At 43.3% G+C, this 21,224-nt stretch overlaps 1 protein-coding gene and 1 pseudogene across 1 annotated transcript in view; one reads left to right on the forward strand and one right to left on the reverse strand.

Moving 5' to 3' along the window:
* Nucleotides 1-1,014: 1,014 nt before the first annotated feature.
* Nucleotides 1,015-21,224, forward strand: part of Tmem38b (transmembrane protein 38B) — a 35,655-nt gene continuing 15,445 nt past the window's right edge. The window contains 2 exon segments of the mRNA NM_001014191.1: nucleotides 1,015-1,154; nucleotides 18,176-18,332. Of these exon segments, the coding sequence (NP_001014213.1) occupies nucleotides 1,043-1,154; nucleotides 18,176-18,332 (269 nt within the window). The 5' untranslated portion in view covers nucleotides 1,015-1,042.
* Plet1-ps1 (placenta expressed transcript 1, pseudogene 1) lies at nucleotides 15,518-18,053 on the reverse strand (annotated as a pseudogene).

Below are 21,224 nucleotides of genomic sequence, written 5' to 3' on the forward strand. Positions count from 1 at the left end.
ATCTCAAGTTCTTTTTGCAACTAATTTCAGCAGATTGCTCCTTTTCTTGTTTTTCCGAAACCTGGCTCCGTTTGCTGTCTTTACAGGTGGGGTTTGCATCCACTTTACTCCGCTTGCACCTGGGTGCCCTTAAGACCCACGTTTACAATCCTACCTTTTGTCTTGGACCAGTGAGTATATTTTTGATTTCCCTAGTCTCTTCTCATAAATCTTTGGTGCTGGATTGCAACTTCAGCCACCCGCCCATCTTCTTCGCTGGATCAACCACTCGGCACAAAGATTGGGCTTTTGGTAAACAAGATTGAGCACAGTGTAGCGATTGATCAAGAGCTTAAACCGCCTGGTTTCACTGTGGAAGGTTTTTTTTTTTTTTCATTTCTTTTCTAACTTCTTTTTTCAGGTTATAGTCTAGCCAAAATAACTTCTAACATTTATAGACTAGCTTTTAAAACCTTATGCATTTCCCTGCAATGATCTTCCGTAACCAACTGCCTGGGCATGGCATCCATACTTTTTGTGCTTTGTGAAATTCCGTCCTTTAAAAAAAAAAGGTTCCCCTATAATACCCTATAATACCTAGGGCAGTCCAAAAAGAATTGTTCAGTTCACATGCCAATGGTTCTACTGTTGAGAAACTTGGTTTAGAAAAATACTAGTTTCAATGCATAAAGCATTACCATTTTATTTTTCATATCTTCACTAAGTAACCAATGAGTTACATCGTGTTAGTTCACGTTGTAGAAGACGAATGGCACCGGTTTACACAGAATCTGACTCTGAGCGTCGCCCCTTGGGTCAGTTGACACTGACTGCAGCACTCAGAAAATGTCATACCTTTATTAGGAGAACCAGAGCCAGGGTATAATCCGCTGGCCCCGCCTCTCGTTCCGGCTCCCGCTCCGCCCCCGTCCCGGCCCCGCCCCCTAGGCACCAGGGCGCACGCGCAGGACTGGAGCTGGCGCGGCCGTCCCCTCCCCCATCCCCGCCGCCGGAGGGGAACCGGCAGCCGCGGCTGCTGGGGCCGGCGGGGTCGGTAGTCGTCATGGAGTACCCGTGGGATGATCTGACTCTGGCCTTCTCCCGCACGTCCATGTTTCCCTTTTTTGACATCGCCCACTACCTGGTGTCGGTGATGGCGCTGAAGCAGCGGCCAGGTGAGTGAAGGGGCCCGACGCGCTCCTGGTTCCGCGTCCTCACTGCCGGAGGCAGGGGCGCCGGGATCCCCTGCGGCCCACCCCTCAGTACAGGGCACCCGACTCAGACCCAGTCTTAGGAAAGTGATGTAGACCCCTGAACAGAGCGTCTCAGGTGGGACTTAGCACCTTGCTAGCGTGTTAAACCCGGAGAGTGGGTGGCTTTGCGTTTTCTCAGTCACTCGAGACGTGGTACAGGTAACAGTCACTTGGCTTTTGTAGTTCAGCATCCGTGAAACGTGTGGGATGGGATGTGATTTTCACAACGTTGAGTTCTGGGAACCATGTGATCAAAGAGCAATGTTTGTTCTCCTGTCTCTCACACTGAATGTGGCTTGACTTTTAAAGTTACCCACTTTCCCATCATTTTTCTGAGTCTTTCTGTCTTTGAGTTCGGCATTTCTCGGCCTTCTGCTCTCTGCTGCCTTTTCTTGTCCGTAGGTGAAGGGTGAAAGTTTAAGGATGGTATGAATGTCTTACCTTTTCCTGAGTACCAATTCTCTAAATCCTTGACTCTCATAGGTTTTTGACAGTTTCTATGGAGCTCGTTGAACAGGTCATCTGCATGGGATACTGTTTCTGTGATTAAGGAGAACTATAGTTTTGTTACTGCTCCATATCCAGAATCTGATAGTACCTTGTATTGACTAAATCAGACGTTTTTAAAGTCTGATTCAAAGGCTCACTTTCCACGTACTTCCCGGTCACGCACTGTAAAATTCATTATTTTCATAATGTACCTAGAGGTTATTCATCGTTTCTTGCCTTTATGAGCGTACAGCGAAGTTTCTCAATGACCATGTGACTTAGTGTCGTAAGAGATGATTGAGGCAGCTGATAAGTCCGAGCTAGATATTAAGATTTGCCTAACTGGACAGCAATGTGCCTTTTCTCACGAAATACTTTCTTGCTTTGGATAATAGTTATTTTGGTAAAGAACACATTATTTACATTTAATGCATTATTTTAAAATCCAAATGTGAAAGCTTTAAAAACTGTTTATGTTTCTAAATGCTAAATATAACAAAAAACTCTAGGCCCTTCATTGTTGTTACTGGAGATGGAAGCTACTGAAATGCTCTCCCACCAAGTGTAGCCCCTGGCCAAGGAATTTTAAAAGTAATTTTTTTAAAGGTATGCTTTCCATAAGTATATTCACTATTTTTTTAATCACAAAGTTATATGATTTTGGATAAAAACAGTAATAGAACGACTGTCATGATAAAAATATAAAGTATTTTCCTACTCCAAATCCCCTTTACCCTTCTGTAGTCTCTAATCCCCAAATCCTGGCAACCCATTCATGCCCTCTTTAAATTTTAGGGGTCTATATGGGTCCAAAATTTGAGAATCACTTGGGTAATTGAATGCTAATTACCATGGAGGGAAACATGCTTTTCACCTAGTATTAGCAAATGACAGCAGTCACAGGAGAATGCCTACGTAAGCATCCAGGGAGTGTGTTAGAGGACCTACTATTAACTTTAAAAGTAGTGATTATTTTCAATCCTCACCATCTGGCCATTTTCAGAGAAAGCCATTTTCATTTGCATTTTTATGGTTATTAATGTGTATGCTTCCTTGGTTTATTGGTCATTTGTATTTAATTCCTGTAAATGCCTAGTATCTTTTGCCTATGTATCAGGACATAGATTGTTTTGTTTTCTTCATACTTCATGGACCTTTCATTGTAAGTGCTGAAGGGTTTTCCTCTCATTAAGTTTTAGCTTTTAGTGCAGAAGTTTTAAAAAGATTATGGTTATATCTATTTATTTATTTATATTTTTTAAATTTATTTAGTGTATGAGTACACTGTTGCTATTTCCAGATAGCACCAGAAGAGGGCATGGGGCCCTGTTACAGATGGTTGTGAGCCACCATGTGGTTGCTGGGAATTGAACTCAGGACCTCTGGAAGAGCAGTCAGTGCTCTTAACTGCTGAGCCATTTCTCCAGTCCTCTATTTACTTTTTTATAGACAGATCTTCTTTATGACTTTTAGGATTTATATATTGTTTCAGGAAGGTTGGTCCAAAGATTATAGCAATACTGACTTATGCTCTTTTACAAATATATTTATTTTTATTATTTTTAAGTGTGTATGCGTGCGTGTGCATGCATGTGCGTGTGTGCACATATTAGTACAGGTGCCTGCAGAGGCCACTGGGTCAGATTTCCTTGGAGCTCGAGTTATGTTAGAGTTAGAGGTATTTCTAAGCCATCCATTGAGGGTGCTGGAAACTGAATCAGATCCTCTGTAAGAGTAATAAGTGCTCTTAGCCCCTGGACCATACATATCTCCAGCTTCTTAGGTATATGTCTTTTTCATGTTTTAGACTTCTGCCCTAAAAGACAAAGCTGAGTATATGGTCACAAAAGGAAGCTCTCGGGGCTTGAGATTAGATGGCTCAGTGGGTAAGACAGCTGCATACACAAGCCTGAGGACCTGAGATCAAATCCCCAGACCTATGTAAAAGCTGAGAGTAGCTACCTGTGCTTGTGACCTAGACTCTATGGCGGTTTGGGAGAGACAGGATTGCTGGGTCTTGCTGACTGCTAGCCTAGCTTCAGGATCAGCTGGAGATCCTGTCTAGAATGAGTAAGATAGACCATGATAGAGTAGGACGTCTGATGCTTTCCTCTGTTTTCCATGAATTCGAGTACACACACATAACACACACACACACACACACACACACACACACACACACACACACACACACACACCACACACACACCACACACCCTTAACCTTTCTATAACAGTTAGGTGGCGGATGGGTATTTCATTGCAAGTCTTTGCATCTCAGTGATGAGTTAGTGCAGAGAACACTTGGAACTCAGTGATCTTGGCAGAGCGGCCAACTGAATTGGTCCTGTCCTATCACAGAGATCCCTCTTCTGATGGCCATTTGCAGGTCCCTAGTATTTACGTGCTATCTTTAGCTTTGGATTTCCTTTGGGAGTTGCTGAAATTCTTCCAGTAAATTCTCTTTGGCTTAAGTTTGTCGTGTTGCTTGTAGCCAAGAAGCATATTTCCTTTTCTAGCCTCATGTGAAACAGCTGGTGCAGAGTGACCAGTAGTAGCACTGGCTGTAGTTTTCCTTGCTCCTGAATTCACGAGGATGCTTCTAAAGTTTAATGAAATGTGAGGTTTGCCATGGGCCTTTTGGAAGGGTCCTGTAAGAAAGCCTTATTGTGTTTGTTAACTTCCTGGTCAGCCCCTATTTATTTACCAATTTTACCAATTTTATCAAGTTTCTGTTTGTTTGTTTCTTTGCTTCTTTGTTGTTGTCTTTAATCAGAAATCTATTGATCAGCACTGCTGAATAATGTCTATAATCCTAGCACTTGGGAAGCAAAGCCAGGAAGATTGGAGAAAATTCAAGTGAAGCCTGGGCTACATAGCAAGACCTGGTTTCAAAAACCAAAATAGAAGACATATATTGAGATAAATAATTACACATATTGCTTTTCCCATGGAAATGTAATGTCGACTACATGAATGTAATTACTGAATTGAAGAACTATAAATCATTCTTTCATTCTTGGAACAAACCTGACTTGCTCTATGTACTATTTCAGTGTAGCGATTTGATTTGCTAGCACTCCATGTCAGTTGTTTTCTTCATGTTCATGATTGGTGTTTGCACATTAGATTGTTTTGTTGGGCTCTCCATTTCTGGTTTGGGCAGTAAGGCTCTGCTGCTTTCATAAAGTAGGTTTGGGTCAAGATGATGTATTTAATAGGCATTGCCTGATTTTAGGTCTTTAGTAGACTTCAACTATGAAGTCTGTGAATTTCTTTCTTGGTACATTCTTTTGTTTTGTTTTGAGATAGTTTCTCTCTGTAGCCCTGGCTGTCCTGGACCTCACTCTGTAGATAGAGGCTGGCCTCAACCTCACAGAGATCCGCCTGCCTCTGCCTCGAGAGTTCTGGGATTAAAGGTGTTCCCCCCACCCCCATCCCCTCAACCTGGTCTTAATACATTCTAATGGGTAGGCGTTTCCTTCTTTTCTCATTAATTGTAAGTTGCTTGGTAATTTACACTTTTCTGAGGAGTCACCTGTCTCCTGTAGATTTTCTGTCAGAGCACATGTGCACATGTCTAGGTCTTTCAGTAGTTCAGACTTATTGTGTATGTATGTGTTTATGGAGATGTGTACATTCATGCTTGTAGGTACCAGTGCATGAGGAGACAAAAGTCAATGCTGGATTATCCTCCTTGATCCTGTTCCTCCTAGTTGAGACATGTTTCCTCAGTGAATCTGGAGTTCACTGTTTGTCTGGGCTAGCTGACTGTGGGTTGCAGAGACCTGCCTCTAAGTGCTGGTTTCTGGATGTGAGCATTGCTATTCCCAGCTTTTCTGTGGTCACTGGGGATCTGACTCAGGTCCTCATGCTCACATGACAAGCAGTTTAACAGTGGAGACACCTTCCTACCCCGCCTAGTTGTTTATTCTTAAGTGTCTCTTCAACTTTTGTGCACCTGTCTTATGCCTTATGATAATTTTTATAGGTTTTTGTCTATCTTTTATCTTTTTATTTTTATTAAAATATATTTGTCCAGACTCTGTCTGTAGATAGAGTGATTAGCTTCTGTGTGGTCAGCATTTCTTTCCCTTAATTTAGAATGGAAGCCCTGGTATGTGTGTGTCTCATCCAAGGTTTAATTAGATCATCGCTTAGTATATCCATGCTTTACCAATCGACAGTGCTTTGTGATGGCCTAGGAAAACTCCACTTTGTACTAGGCACCCATGGTAGCCATTTGACTCTGGCCTAAATTCCTGAAAGCTAAGTTCCCACCAACTCTGACTTCTTGCCCCTTCCCAAGGATGGTGTGACTGCTGTGAAATGACTAACTGCTTGCTCTGGCTTCTGTAAACTTGCTTATTGCTGTGAGCATGTGGAGTAAGGCAGTTGCTCACATCCCTGTAAATTCCACAGCTGTGAAGTATTTGTGGATTTTGCCTTTCAAAGCCCTTTGTTCACCTGCTTCTGGGCAACATGTCTCTAATTTGGGTTAGAGATTGCAGCCGTGCTAGCAATTTTAATAAATTTGGCTAATTATAATCTGAATGGAATCTAGTGGTCTTTTCCAGGTGGTCTTGAACTTCATAATACTTTCAGTTCCCCCCATGACCAGTTTTCCAGAGCTCTAGAGCCCACAGTACAGTAAAGCTACATACAATTCATGCATGTGCAGATAGCAGAGTCCTTCCCTCACCCACCACATGGCCCTAGGAATTCAAGACTAGCCTGAGCTATATAGGAGTTCAAGGCCATCCTGGGCAACAAGAGGCAATGTCGCAACACCCCTCTTCTTCCAGCAAACTGAAAACAGCTTATCCACCTAACATTAGAGGATTATTGGGTAGTCATTGCCTTTTTTTCAATGTAATTTTTCTTCAGCCATTAAAGTAATTCAGGCAGTTTTAAAATGACACATCATTAGAACACCGTGGAATACGCTCGATTGTGTGTGCACAACACAACACAACACAACAACACACAACCCACACAAATCTACCTTAAGTATGTGCTATAAAAATGAGTTCTGCATCTGGACATCAAGTGCAGGAAAGAATGCTATTGGTGTTGTGATGGAGGGAGTGTGGGTGGTTTTAGTTCTGCTACCACAGTTCTTTCTAGCGTGACCATCCCCCACCAGAGGAAGATATGACAGGCTCCTGTTGGTGTGGCTGACACATGTTAAGTTCCTCTTCACACTCACAGTGACAGCTGTGGGCAGCCCACAGTGCAGGCACACCTCCATCAATCTGCTCAGAGGTGGCTCAGGGGCAGCCATAAGCCATGCCTGTGAACAGAGGGGTTCAAGAGTTGGTGATATTGAAATATTTTTGAGGAGAGACACAAAGAAGTCTTCATGCTTACTCTCACAGTAAGTGGGGTATAAAGGAGAGTTTAGATTGGTATTTTAGCAACAGCTGATGAGCTGTTTTCGGAATACTCTACTGGATTATAGCAGATACTAAAATACCATTGGTTCTGGATCATATAGAAGAGTCAGAGACACTAGCAGGAAGATTCTATAACTGGGGACTAAAATAAAAATAAAATTAAAAATGAGACCTGGGGCTGGGGACATAGCTTAGAAGTGGAGTACTTGACTGGCTGGCATGCACTAATGTAGCACAGAAAAACTAGCAAGCAAGCAAACCAGTTTCTGTAGGGTCTAGGGCTGCTCACAGAGAAGAGACAGTGAGACTTGTTTGCTCAAGTGCTTTGCTCACTTCTCTTGAGACGGGATCTCATGTATTCCAGGCTAGCTTTGAGCTTGCCGTGTGGCTGAAGGTGACCTTGGGTTTCTAGTTCTTCTGCCTCCTCCTGGTGAGTGCTGGGATTACAGGTCCGTGTCACCACACCTGGTTTCACGAGGTCCTGGGCATCAAATCCAGGGATTCATGCGCATGCTCAACCAACAGTCCACTAGCTGAACTCTGTCCCTAGCTGGCTCTCTGTTCTCCCTTTTCCAAGACCCTGTTTTGTTTTCCCATCTCTGCCAATGTGTCACTCTTTGGAATCCGCCCATTTGTGTTCTCTCGTGTGTAATCTCTGTGGAGGTTTTACGAAATGCCAGTGTAAGTTAGAGAATAAAAGGTTTTTTGAGAAACTGGTTTTCTCTCAAAGGTGGCCAGCTTGCCATGCCTAACAGAATGTCCCCCAGCTTGTGAAACTTCTATGCCAAGAAACCCAAATCTGTTACCATCCCCTACACTGTAAAACCTTTTGTGACATTCTTAATCTTTCTCACCGTTGTTAAGGGAGGCCCACTGCATTCCCAGACTGGAAGATCCCTTTCCTCTTTCTGACGCCTCAGTTGTTCTCCACCCAGCCAGCATGGGAGACTGTGAGGATGTTACCTAGCTGATGGGGAGAGGCTTCAGCCTCCTTTGAGGGGATTAAAGTGTGTACCACACTTCCTGCTTTGTGTGCTTGCTTGCCTCCTGGAAAGAAAGGGTCTTGCTGGGTTACTTTTGTATTGTTCCTATGTTTCTTTGTGTGGCAATAAGAATATTTGTTCCCAACAGTTTGGAGAACTACCTCTCATATTTGTGTGCTTGAGATTGGAGGGTTCTTTCTTCTTTAGATTTATTCTTATGTTTTAAATTATGTGGATGAGCGTATGTCTGTAGGGGTATGTGTGCATGAATGCAGGTGCCAAGGGAAGCCAGAGGTCCCTGGACTTGAGCGACCCAACATGGGTGCAGACAATTGAACTTGGGTTCTTTGAAAGAATACCAAGTGTTCTTAACTACTGAGCCATCTGTGCAGCCCAGTAATCATAGTTACTCAAACCCAAGGGAAGGGTACCATCCTTCCCCTCTTCCTACATTACTTTTGCTTCATAATCAAAGACAAAAACATCAGTGTATTAATGTGAATTGGATCTTTCCCCCTTTACCTCCATTTGTCTTATAATTAATTCTAATTCCTTGGCATTTGATTGTCTGCAGTTTAGGGCTGCAGCTAGTAGTGTAAGATCTGTCTGTCTGTCTGTCTGTTGATCTAGCTAGCTATCATCTGTCTATCTCTGTGTAGCCCTGACTGTCCTGAACTCTAAGATCAGCCTACACCTGTGCTGGGATTAAGGGTGTATGCCACCATGCCTGGCTGGTTTTTGTTTGTTTGTTTAATTTGTATTTATCGTTTATGAGACAAGGTCTCATCATGTAACGCTGACGGGCTGGAGACCCTGTGTAGACCAGGCCTGGAGACCCTGTGTAGACCAGGCCTGGAGACCCTGTGTAGACCAGGCCTGGAGACCCTGTGTAGACCAGGCTGGCTGGCCGAGCCGCTCAGGTGCTGGGAGGGAAGGTGGACGTCACCACCCTTGGCTACATTGTCAGTTTTATTCCACCTTGTTTTGTAATGAGGATTTTCTCTCCTTTATACTTTTTTTGTTGTTGTTATTTCTGTTTTTAAGGTTTTTGTTTGTATGTTTTGAGAAAGAGATTTATGTAACCCAGGATAGCCCTGAACTTACCTTAGAGCAGCAGTTCTCAACCTCTGGGTCCCTCCATCTCCAAAAAATATTTACATGAGATTCATAATGGTAGCAAAATTACAATTATGAACTAGTAATGAAAACCATTTTATGATTGGGGTCAGCACAGAACGCTGAACTCTATTAAAGGGTCACAAGCATTAAGAAGGTTGAGAACCATTGCCTTAGGGGTCCCCTGAGTGCCAGGTCGTATGAGGGACTCGTGCCACTGTTATTTTCATAAATCTTAAAATAATTTGGCCACGGTGGCTGTGCTATGGTGAAGATTTGAAATCTCATTTCTCAGGAGGCTGACAAGTGATAATCCTAAATTCCAGGCCAACCTAGGTTGCATATAGAGACCCTTTCTCAAAAACACAACAAAAATAACCATCCAGTCCCCTCCACCTCAGAAAACCCCTCCTCAGACAGTTGTCTTTAAGTCTTTGTTCTCATCCAGTAGTCTGTTCTCTAAGACCCTCCCCTCAAGGTCTCATGTACCCTAGGCTAGGTTTGAACCAGAAGACACCTTGGCATTCAGGTCTTCTGGCCTCCACCTCCTGAGTGCTGGCGTAACAAGCATTCAGCATGGTTTCTTTTGCAGTGCTGGGAATTGAGCCTTGTACCTCCTGCATGATAAGCAAGCACTTCAGCAACTGAGCTACACCCCAGCCTTCTGAAATTTAATCTACAATTATTTCTTCTATCCACGACAGCTTTGTTTTAGTCTGAAGTCTTCAACAACCATTTTCCTAACTTTCAAATCATATGTGCTTCATTAAATCACATTGTCACTGAGCAGCGTCTCTTTCAGGAACTGTGTTAGACATTGAGGCTCCCTAAACAAAAGATAGTTATAGCCCTAAAGAAGCGCAGCTCTTTCTTCTCTTTGAGGGGTGCCTCATACTGCGGCACTGTCATTCTTACATGGTAATGATAGTTACCGAATTCAGCTCCATGAAGACCATTGCAGTGGGATATGTATAAATCCCTATGCATTTCTTTTCTGATGCACTCGTTTGACCGATGTGGAGTTTGGGGAATGAAGTGCCCTTCCTAGGGCACGTGGGTAGTAAATTATAGAGCTTGTTCTTGACTCCAGGTCTTGCCTGTTCCAGTTTCTTACTCTTTGCTGTTTGCTTTCTCTTACTGTTCTGGGTTTTCAGTATTTACAAGTCTCAATAAGCTGCCTTGTTGTGTTTTATTCTCCATGATTTTTATAATTTCCACACCACAAAGCAATTTCTCTACTATTTTTGTAATTAAATCCAGAAACAAAGGATGCCGCTGAGCCTATATCTAGTTTGTGGGTGATGAAAAGTTGATATATCAAGAATTTCCTTGTCAGTCTTGGTGTTAGGGACAGTGGAAAGTGACAGCAGCATACCTTGCAGTTTTTGTGGATGCTTATATATATGCATCAAAAGGACAAAAGTCATAAATGGATGGCCTGGGAGTGCGCAGATGTACCAGTCCATGTAATTAATATCTGGATAAGAAGACAGCATCCATAATCTTCAGAAACACCCTGTGTTGTATGATTTAAAAAGCTAGAATAGATTCTATCTGGTGTGGAGTGAGAAAGGATGTATGAGAAGTGACCTAGACTGGGGCTGGGGTTTTGTTTGTAAAGTACTTGTGACACAGCGTGATGACCCGAGTTCCATCTCACATAAGCCATTTTCAGAAGCTTTGTGCTGTGGTGCCCATTCCTAATCCTAGTGCTGGATTCCTGGCTAGCCAGGCTAGCTGAATTGGTTAGTTTTAAGTTTCATAAAAGACCTGTCTCAAAAAGTAAGCTTAAAGGAGATACCCAGCTTCTACCTCTGCCTCTACATGTGCATGACTAAACTCTACCAATAATGGGGTGGGTAGCATGGGTGAGAATTTTAAACTTAGCATCCTGTTTGCACAGTGAGTGGGTGGGACTGGACACCAGCTAGAGTGTCTCCTCCTCAGGGGTCCAGTTTTGGCTCTAAAGAGATTTTTCTCTATGAATTTTAACAATTTCAACTTATCTTTGTTCCCCCATAGTAACTGCTTTGAGACGCTTATACCTCCTACGCTGTATTTACCTTTGCTTTTCAACGGCTCGTTTGACAGTTCTATATGTACGTCGTTCTTTATATTAAATCCTCTCTGTTAAAATAACTGTTTTCTGTTTTCTGACTAGACTCTTAACTGATAGCAGAAACCCTGGAGTAGAGCTTACCTTCACACTCTGGTTTGCATGTGTCTTGTTATTTTGGTTTTGATTTTGTTTTGCTTTACTTTCAAAAAAAGAAAACATGTCTCTATGTAGCCCTGGTGGTCCTGGAGCTCCCTGTGTAGACCAGGCTGGCCTCGAACTCATGGAGATACATCTGTTTCTTCCAAGTGCTGGGATAAAACGCTTTTTTTTTTTATTAGCTCCAGTATACTATCTATGTAGGAAAGCCATCTGATGCTGTGTAGATGCCCAATAAGATCATCATCTGTGGAACATGTTAGAATGTAGGAAAGTTAGCATAGATCTGAAGGAAGACGGGTGTGGTCCAGTCAACTGAAGTGCTTCTGCCTTTCCTTTTTCCTTTTAGATTAGTATAGAGAAAAAGGCATTTGATTATTAATTGCAAGCTGCATTATAGGTGCTGGCTGCCGCCAGAGCTACTGCCTGTCTACATAGGATGATTCACAGCCCATCACCAGGAGCCAGTGGCTTATAAAAGACCTAACTGCCAAGCCACGTGCTCGCCATCTCTTGTTTTTCAAACCATTAGTTATGAAGAATGCTGCCAGGTCTTGTTATAACCAAGTTAGTGACGCTGTTTCAGGCTCAGGCTGTGGGTTCTTTTGGGATTTTGTATGTGTGATTCTCGGTGAGTTCATGGACGGCCGTATGATTTGATGTTTAGCTTTCATTCTTAGTAAAATAAGTCTAACTGGAATGTAGTGTTTTCACTCCATTACACATCAGCTATGACTGCTTTTCTGCCAAATTGGAGCTGGATGATTGAACAGACACTGTGTAGCCCACAGTGTCTAAAATTCTTACATCTAACCAATAGAAGCAGTTTGCTAGCTCCTGGTTTCATTGGGTAGAGGGAAATGCAAGCTCCAACTGTGAGCTGCAAAGGGCTTACTATAAATAACCTGGGTCATATGACTGGGCTACTCTTCATGTCCCTGACCACTGCTCTTCCCAGCACAGCCACTCCCCATGCCTTTCCAGCTCTAGGAGGCTATATGGGTACAGGCTTCATTCAGTTAGGCCATTTGCCTGTCACGTCCTCCGCTAGCTGTCCATTTGACATTAAAGTTCATATGTGATTGTATTTCAGCCATCCTGTACTTGAAACTTAATTTAGGTTGCAGTGTGACAGCTTTTGCAAAGAATTTTTGGGAAAACGATTCTGTTGATAGCATATTTGAAATATCTTAAGGTAGGATGGAGAATTTTTTCTCTTGCTCTTAAATGTATGTTAAAAATTAAGTAATTTGGGGCTACAGAAATATGCATAAAGCACTTGCTGTACAAGCATAAGAAAGGAGTTTGGATTTCCAGAAGCCAGGTAAAAGCCAGACAGGTATGCTGGCCACCTATAACCCCAGTGCTGGGGCAGACTCAGGCAATCCCTGGGGCAACCTGGCTCGCTAGTCTAGCTGGAATCAGTGAACCAGGGTTCAGAGAGAGACCCTGTCTCAATAAATAAAATGGGTGGAAATTAAGGAAGATACCAATGTCAACTGTGTGCTTCCATATACATGTACACACATGTTCACACACACCCATGTACAACATGTGTATCCACACACGTGTGAATACCCATACACACACCACAAACACATGTACACACACACACATCCACCCCCCCCCCCACCCACAGCTCCAATTAGTGTAGTCTGAGCTAGAGAAGCTTTTCTTACTGACAGGATTTTGAAAGTAGAGGGAGGCAATCCCCTCCCCAGAGCTCTCTCTTCTCTCAGAGTCTCCTCTAATCCATCCTAGTTCATTGGCATAAGGATTGTTGTGTTTACTTTCTCTGACATGGTGGGCACACCATGCCCACCCCCGCCTTTCAATAAAATGGTGATATTCTTGGCATAGAGGAGTGAAGGAGCAGCAGCCAAGGCTTTCGTTTAGCACGTGTGTTACTGCTGCTCCCAGATTGGTCTATTCAGCAACTACATCAGCCAGCAGTGTCTACCGTGTACTCAGCATAAACATGACTTTTAAAATATCCTTATAAAGTATATAATATTTTCATTTTGTATAGGATACAAATGAATGCAAAAGAGATTGTGGCTAGAGAGCTCCTGAGTGCTCCTAACTGTGTAAATTGTGATAACACTCGGTAAGGGAAGTTAATGGTGGCATAATTTTAATGCTTAAATGGTTTGAGATATTTCACTTTTTTTTTTTTTGTCATCTGAACAGTTTTAGAGTACCTATTCCTTACTAAGGTCTCCTTTAAAATCTTAAAGATTACGTCTCAAATTGAGCTATGACTTGTGGACAAGATCAAGTATCTGATGAGGTCTTAAATGCAGTGAGTAAATCGAACTTGTGAGAAATGTTAGTTGCTAGGCTTAATGAGAAATGAATAGCACTTAGTATGTTTGATTTGTGTTATCTTGATGGGTAAAGGGAAGTCTGGATGTATATGGGTCCTCTTATTAGCCAGCGAATGCTGAGTGCAGGAGAAAGGTCATTTGTTAGAAAAACACTCTAAATGTGAGCTTATGGGAAGTAGTCGGTTACTTTAGAATATGTCTTCATAGTGATGGCCACATGGCGCACTTTAAATCTTACTCAGGTAGAGCTTCCATTCCTAGAACTCATCTCCACTGCTAACCAGGGTATGCCTCTGTATGTGAGGAAGTAAAAGGGGGGAGGGGAGGGGAGGGCATGAGTGCACACAAGCCTGCATGCAGGAATGCATATGTGAATGAATAAGTAGCCTAGAGGAATAGATAAAGTCACTCCCCAGGAGACACATGTGACTGTGGAGTCACATGGTCATGTGGACATGGAAAAAGGGGCAGGCAGTTTTGCTCTTTTCCCCTGATTTTCTTGTGTGATGATGGAATAACCTACTGCTTACTATGTGCCATTCTCACTGTCATAAAGTTCTGGAAACGTCCGTCTGCTGTGGATCCTTATGACACTGCTGTGAGGTGGGATCGCCCCCAGCACACACACTTTTCCCACGCAGCTGGGCACTGGAGGTACTTGTACGTCACGGGGGAGAGCACTCAATTACTCGTTAACACCAGAGAAGGTACTGGAGCCAGAGTGTGTTGCTAGGAACCTAGGTTCTGTGCTCCACCTGCCTCAGCTGACTCTACTGTCTTAGCCCTAGGTGTTTCAGTGAAGTGTTAGTTATTCATTGATTAGTGAGCGCTCACAGCCCAAAGGAACAGATGAAAGGCCACTTCCTTACTGTGCTAACTCATCAGCATGTGGTCAGTCACACTGCAAGAGAAGATATTGAACAGGTTAATACACTCGTTTGCATAGATTATCTTTACCTTAACTAGCTGTCAATCTACCCACTTTCTTCTTCTTTCTTGTTCAATATATCATTTATTTGACTTAGGAAAAAAAAGTCATGTGTCCTGTCATTGGCTTCTGAGGCATAGTTTTTATATACTTTCTCTCTTCAAAACCTACTGACTGGTCTGGGCACAGTGGGCTAGTAGCCACAGGACAATCACTCATTTCTCTTTTTCCTTCAGTCATATAAGTCACCTAAGTCCTTTGTAACCTGAGTAGGTTTGGCCAGAAATCTGAAGATTATTCAGATATTCCCCTCCCCACCCCAAAGCCCAGGAGGCTCATGGAAATACTTTGGCAAGAAACACAAGTTCTCATTGCCTGTCAACATGTTAAACTGAGAGTCAGAACTTCAGGTTACAACCAGGAAGGACTAAGTATTTACAAAAAACAGAATTTGTGCCCTGAGAGAGCCAGGAAATGTTTGTGTTCCTCAAATGCACTGGTGTCTCAGGTCTGTGATCCAGAGGTGGTGGAGCTGCAGACTGAGGACATAAAACCTTCATTCATGGGCTGGAGAGGTGGCTCAGTGGTTAAGAGCACTGACTGCTCTTCCAGAGGTTCTGAGTTCAAATCCCAGCAACCACATGGTGGCTCACAACCATCTGCAATGGGGTCTGATGCCCTCTTCTGGTGTGTCTGAAGACAGCTACAGTGTACTCATATACATAAAACGAATAAATGAGTTTTAAAAAAACAAAACCAAAAGCCTTCATTCTTGTATGTGTGAGCTCGGGAGGATGCCCTGGAGGTTGGAGATTTGCTTCCCCAGTTTCCTTTAGAAGAGGAGTTTACTAATGAGAAAAACAAGCGCCTGCCAGGGGGCTGCAGAGAGTACAGATGGCCAAGCTTGTGGCTGTGGTCACGGCTATGGTTACGACTGTGGTCTTGGCTGTGGTCATGGCTGTAGTCATGGTTGTGGTCCGGCTGGTCTCAAAACTCTCAGGAGTTGGGGTCAAGATCGAGGATTTTATTTGTTCCAGTCTCACAGATGACTCTGTAGCTGTGCATGCGATTAATGACAGTGAAGACCTGCAGATTGACTTTAGTCACATCCTCAGAATTAGGAGCTGTCCAGGCTGTCCAGAAGGCCGGGTTGCTTAGGTATGTCCACTCATAGACACTGCTGTCGCTGCACTTCTGATATGCTCCACCCCAGATGCCCGCTGGGTTGTTGTTCTCCCCAGCACCGACTGACTCGTTCACGGGGACTGTCACTGTATAGATTGTATTCCCACCAGAGACCTCAGCCGTAGTGTTGATTCTCACATTGTCAGAGCTGTAGACTTTATCAAAGACCACGCAGGACCCATTATCACTGGCAAGCGGGGGAAAAGCACAGAGCCAGGCCCAGGAACAGCCCCAGGTGTGGCAGCAAGGAGCAGAGCGCAGGTGCGGTCCCAGTCTGTTGGGGTTGCAGGGCCTGGCAGTAGTCTCTACCCACCTTCTTCCATTTATATGTCTAATATCTAATATTTATTATGTATTATATATATTCAGAGGTACAATAGTATCATATTTAGGATGGATCATCCCAGTTCAAATGATCAAATCAAGAACATTTCTCACAGGCAGGCCCGGCTGCTGGGGTTTTAGTTGATTCCAGTTGTAGTCAAGTTGACAATCAAGGTTAGCCATTAGAAGCAGCAGTGTGTCTTAGCTATCTACCCTCTGTCCCCATTATCTTTGACATTTGAGTTTGTTCTTTATTCCCAGGTTGATATGTTGAAAGCTTAGTTTGTTTACTGTAGGTACTTAGTTTTCTAAAGTAATTAAGGTTATAAACCTTTCTTAAATAAAACAAACAGCAAACCTATTTCGTCATTGGTAGTGGTAGGGTACTACAGCAGATGTGTGGAGGTCAGAGAAGAGCTTTGTGGAGTTGATTCTCTTCTCACATCTTTTCATGGATTCTGGGGCGCTGAACTCAGGTTGTCAGACTTGTACAAGAACCTGTACCCACTGAGCCACCCAACTGGTCCAACTTTTCTTTTAAAAAAATTAATTACACTATTTATTTATTTAGCGCGCGCGCGCGCGTGTGTGTGTGTGTGTATGTGTATGTGTATATGTGTGTGTGCGCATGCGTGGTTGTCAGAGGACAACTTGTGGGATTTGATTCTCTCCATCCACAATATCTGTCCTAGGGCTCAAAGGAAGTTTTCAGGCTTGGCTTACTTGCTAAGCCATTTCACTGGTCTCCGACCTTAATATAGTCCTTTGACACATTGTTTCGGAGTGCTCACAGTAAGATTTGGGGTAGAAGGAAACACTAAGTGGGACCTTTTTTAAATGAACCATCTATTATTAGGGGATTGGTAAAAAAAACTTGGATGATATTTTGAGGATGTCAAATTAGTCATTAAAAATACCCCTGTGGCTGTGAGATGGCTTAGTGGGGAAAGGGCCTGCTGTGCAAGCACGGAGACTGGAGTCTGTGTCCCTAGCCCCTGTTAAAGCTGGCCATGGTGCTGGAAGGGTGGCAGCAGGAAGAACCTAGGAGTGCTTACCAGCCTGTGGAGTCAGAACAGAGAGCTCGGGATTTTGTGACTGACCTTGTCTCTAAAAGTAAGGTAGGGAGCCAGGCAGAGTGATGCATGCCTTTCATTCCAGCGTTCAGGAGGTTGAGAGAGGTGGATGGATCTCTAGTTTCTAGTATGAGACTAGCCTTGTCTACGTAGAGAGTTTAGGCCAGCCAAGGTTATATAGTGCCCTGCCTAACAAAAGGTAAAAGACAGCAATAGAGGAAGAAGCCCCGGGTCAGCCCCGGGTCAGCCCCACTTCCGTATGTGCACACATAGGCAATTGCATCATAGATTACTCAAGCACATAGATGTGTGCGCTAGCTCTTACCTTCTCCCCCACCTCAAAAACAAACCCTATGTCTGTTTGAAGAAAAACCTATTGTTTTGGGGTTAGAGGACTCGGTGGATAAAGCACTGGCTGCACAGGCGTCAAAAGCTGACTTTATCTCCAAAACCCAAGGAAAAGGCAATTAAAGCAACACATGCCTGGAACCACAGCGGATCCTGGAGGCTTACGGGTCTGTCAATCTAACTGCGGCAGCAAGCTTCGGGCTCAGCAAGTCTCAAAAACTAGTGTGGAGATTCGATCGAGGAAAGACGTCCTGACGTCACCTCTGACCTCCACGTGCATGCACTGGAGAGTACCCTCCCAACATACCTGCACACACTTGCACACACCTGCACATACCTGCACACACCTGCACATACCTGCACACACCTGCAGCCATCTCACTACACTCCACACAGTGAAGCCCATGACTTGAAAAGAACACAGACGTCAATCGCCATGATGAGCTCTCTTATGAGTATAATTTGTTAGAAATAAACAGTTTGTTTCTCTAGTGTATTGGGTGCTTAGCGCTTTTGGTAAATGTGCAGCTGTCTCAGGGCGTGTTCACTTGTCCTTTCAGGAGCGGTGGCCGCGGCCTGGAGCAACCCCCTGTCCAGCTGGTTGAGTGCTATGCTGCATTGCTTTGGGGGAGGAATTTTGTCGTGTATACTGCTTGCAGAGCCTCCACTGAAGTTCCTTACAAACCACACTAATATTTTACTGGCATCTTCAATCTGGTAAGTTGCCTTAGGCCCGCACTATGAGGGTTTTAAAGAATTGGTTAATAGACTGTAGTAAAATGGATCTTTTCCCTTGAAAGTTTTTTATGTCCTTAAGTTAATGCATGTGCAGTGAATGTTCCCAAGTAGAGCCAAAGATTTTTAAGTGCAAAGTTTGCCTCTTGCCTTTCCTCCCCTTACCTTCGCCCAGTGGAAATTGTTCTTACAGTTTTTGTGGGAATATTTTAATGTAAGAGAACATCAAATATTGGCCCAAATACTTTGTTTTGTGAAATAAACAAATAGACATGATAAGGAAGTGTGAACAACTAAAAAGTCCAAATGGTTATGGCTTATACATAACTTTTCTCATCTTCTTTTCTGTTGGCTTTGCATTTGCTTGTTTATTGATTGATCGATAGGTTCACTGTGTAGCCCTGGCTGTCCTGAACGAAACTCAGTATGTTCCTCGGGCTGTCCTCCAACTCACAGGGATCTACCAGCCTCTGCCTCCCCAGTGCTGGGGTTAAAGGTTTGCACCACCACATCTGGCTATTGGATTATTTAAAGGCTTCTGACGTCTTTAAACATGAATTTGGAAAACGATAGTAGGAATTGGCTTGGATTCTTCTTCATGCAGATTTAGATGTTCTTAAGATTGATTAATTAAGTTAAAAATATATTGATTATTGATACCAATGTATTGTACATGCTATGTTTTATTTAAAGAAAACTATGCTTTCTATTAAAACCCTATCTATTTATTATATATAGGAACATTTAGTGTTCATTGTCCCTGGGACTGGTGAGAGGGCTCGGTGGGTAAAGGTGCTTGCCACCCAAGCCTAGCAACCTGAGTTCGAGCCCCGAACTCACACAAAGCTGGAAGGAGAGGACCGATGCACAGAGAAGCTTCTTGTCTTCCACACGTTCACTGTGGCATGCAGCCCTCTGCTGCTCATGCACATGCAACACCGTGAGAAAAAGAACCAAAAGTACTTGTGAATGTATTAGGTAGTTGTAAGCAGGGTGAATGTTAAAAACAACATTGTAATGGTGAAGAAGTAGAGGGAACCTGTGGCTGTGGGAAGTAGGTGGGTGGAATTACTCACTTGATAGCTAGAAATTATTGAATTAATATTATATATCAGCTAAAATTCATTTCATATTATAACATGAATCCTGTGTTAGTATATTAGTTAGGGCTTTACTGCTGTGAACAGACACCATGGTCAAGGCAAGTCTTCTAAAGGACAACATTTAATTGGGGCTGGCTTACAGGTTCAGGGGTTCAGTCCATTATCATCTAGGTGGGAGCATGGCAGTGTCCAGGCAGATGTGGGGCTGGAGTTGAGAGTTATGTTTCTTGTTCTGAAGGCAGCTAGGAGAAGACTGGCTTCTGGGCAGCTAGGATGAGTATCTTAAAGCCCACGCCCACAGTGACACACTTTCTCCAACAAGGCCACACCTCCAGATAGTGCCACCGGTGCCCTGGGCCAAGCGTATTCATACCACCACACAAGTAGCTATTATAATTTTTTCTTTATTGGTGACATTAAGAGAAAAAAATTACTTAAATACCATGAAACTGTATGTTGTATCTCTCTGATCTGTAGCTAAAGGTTGAATTTATCTACAACTATTTTAAACATCCAGTAAATATGTAAGCTATCTAGTCAGGTATGGGATGACCGAGTGCATTGAACTGTTCTGCAGGATAAGGCTCCTTTATATATGACCAGGATTCCAAGTTTTACTGTGCTTTTGTTTTTTAAAATGCAGTGCGATAGTAAATTGGGATTTTTTTGGGGTTGGGGATTTAGCTCAGTGGTAGAGTGCTTGCCTAGCAAGCGCAAGGCCCTGGGTTCGGTCCCCAGCTCCGGAAAAAAAGAAAAAAAAAAAAAAAGAAAAAAAATTGGGATTTTTTTTTTACTAACAACAATTACACGTTTCTCTCTCAAGTAGTTGGTATCTAAAATCATGACTCACTCTGTCAGATGAGAACAGAGGAGAGCGTACTACCAAACTCAGACAGGAAGTCTCCAGAGATTGTATAGGCTGCTGCTATATGATCACTACCTCCCTCTTTTAGTAGTTCGTGTTTTTGGCTGTGGAAAGTGGGTGGAGTGGAGTTAATCACTGGATAGCTAGTATGTATTGAACTATTAGGTAAATTCTTTATATTTATTTTCATACTTATGAGTCCTATGAAGTAGCTATTGTAATTATGCTTTTAAAGATCTATTGATTTTTATTTTATGTGTATGAGTGTTTTGCTTGAATGTATGTATGTATGTGTGTATACATACATATGCATGCATATATGGTGTGTAACATGAATATGTATGTGCCTGGCACCTCAAGAACCCAGAAGGGAACATTGACTACCCTGGACCAGAAATTAGAGATAGTTGTGAGTACCCGTGTGGGTGGGTGCTGGGAATTCAGGCCAGGTCGTCTGGAGCAGCAGGAGCAGCAGCCAGTGCTCTTAGCTGCTAAGCCATCTCTCCAGTCCTTTATCACTTCCATTACAGTGAGGAGACAGACCCGGGAACAGTTCCAGAATGTCTATCTAGGTAGGTGTCGAGGCCAGCGTCAGAGCGAGTGTGACTGTAGGGCCCTGCGCATGACAGCTGCGCTGTGTCTTAGACTTGCTTACTCATCGCACAGCACCGCCCTCCACAAGCTCTGCTGAAGGACTCCCGTTCTATAGCGGTACTTTACAAAGGCACTAGCAATCCGGTTTGTTTTAATGTTGTGTAAATGCTGCAACTGTATAAAAAGTCAGATAGCCAGATTCTGTTAATGTCCTGTCTCTTCTGTTCCTAGCATTAAATACTCACCCCTTCCACTTCTGGTCTGGACTTTAGTAACTTCCTAAGAGGGCTAGTTGCTTTTTTCATTACCCCC

This window comes from Rattus norvegicus, chromosome 5, assembly GCF_021556685.1.
Source record: "Rattus norvegicus strain SHRSP/BbbUtx chromosome 5, alternate assembly SHRSP_T2T, whole genome shotgun sequence".
Lineage (NCBI taxonomy): Eukaryota > Metazoa > Chordata > Mammalia > Rodentia > Muridae > Rattus > Rattus norvegicus.